This window comes from Trichinella spiralis, assembly GCF_000181795.1.
Source record: "Trichinella spiralis strain ISS 195 chromosome Unknown Scfld430, whole genome shotgun sequence".
NCBI classification, from domain to species: domain Eukaryota; kingdom Metazoa; phylum Nematoda; class Enoplea; order Trichinellida; family Trichinellidae; genus Trichinella; species Trichinella spiralis.
The window spans coordinates 1-707 of NW_003527369.1; the positions used below are offsets into that span (position 1 = coordinate 1).

Consider the following 707-nt stretch of genomic DNA (forward strand, 5'->3'; position numbering starts at 1 on the left):
TCAGTGTGATAGCTGTATATCTCATTCATGGTTCAAATTCCATTAGGATACGTAGCTTTTAATAGTGGGGACGTAACATTAATAATGAAATTTATTCGTTATTTGGGAATTGTTTCAATCAAGATTTATAAGTTTTATCATTCATTGAAATTTTGTTTTTCCAATATATTATTAGTGAAGTTTATACTTTTTAAATACGAGTATAATACAATACAATACAAATATAATATAGTACAATACAACACAACAAAATAGAATAAAAATATAATACAAGCCACCACTTGGAAGGCGGCACTAAATCGGCTCCGGCGTTAAATACATTAAAGCTGCTAGGAACTGCTCCAGCGTACGTCAACCGTTGGTGTATTCACCCGTATATTGTGCAACCCATCGTTGCTTTTGAGCATAAACCCTGTTTACCCGTCTTAAGTCACCAATGGTCACGTTTCCTGATAGCACCTGTTGAATCAGGGTGTCTATAACACCCTGTTCCGCTATCAGGAGCTCAAACAGTTCATAAAACCCGTTATGACTTTTAGCCGCTTTTCTGTTGAGCCGATTATGCCAACCTTCCAAGTGGTTATTTGTCCTAATATTTACATTATGTACATTCCATAGCGGCAGTCGCGTACATTGAATAAGTGCATAAGATTTTAGCTGAAAAATTTCCCTGTAGTTAATTAAACGATAAAATAATGGATAAGTGC

The 707-nt window shown here is 35.2% G+C and overlaps 1 protein-coding gene across 1 annotated transcript; it reads right to left on the reverse strand.

Annotated features, from left to right (window-relative positions):
* Window positions 1–351: 351 nt before the first annotated feature.
* Window positions 352–657, reverse strand: Tsp_14506 (conserved hypothetical protein; the record flags this gene model as incomplete). Its single annotated transcript, XM_003370852.1, has 1 exon — window positions 352–657. A coding segment is annotated over one exon (306 nt), but the record flags the coding sequence as incomplete, so codon positions are not given.
* Between the last annotated feature and the right edge of the window lie 50 nt (window positions 658–707).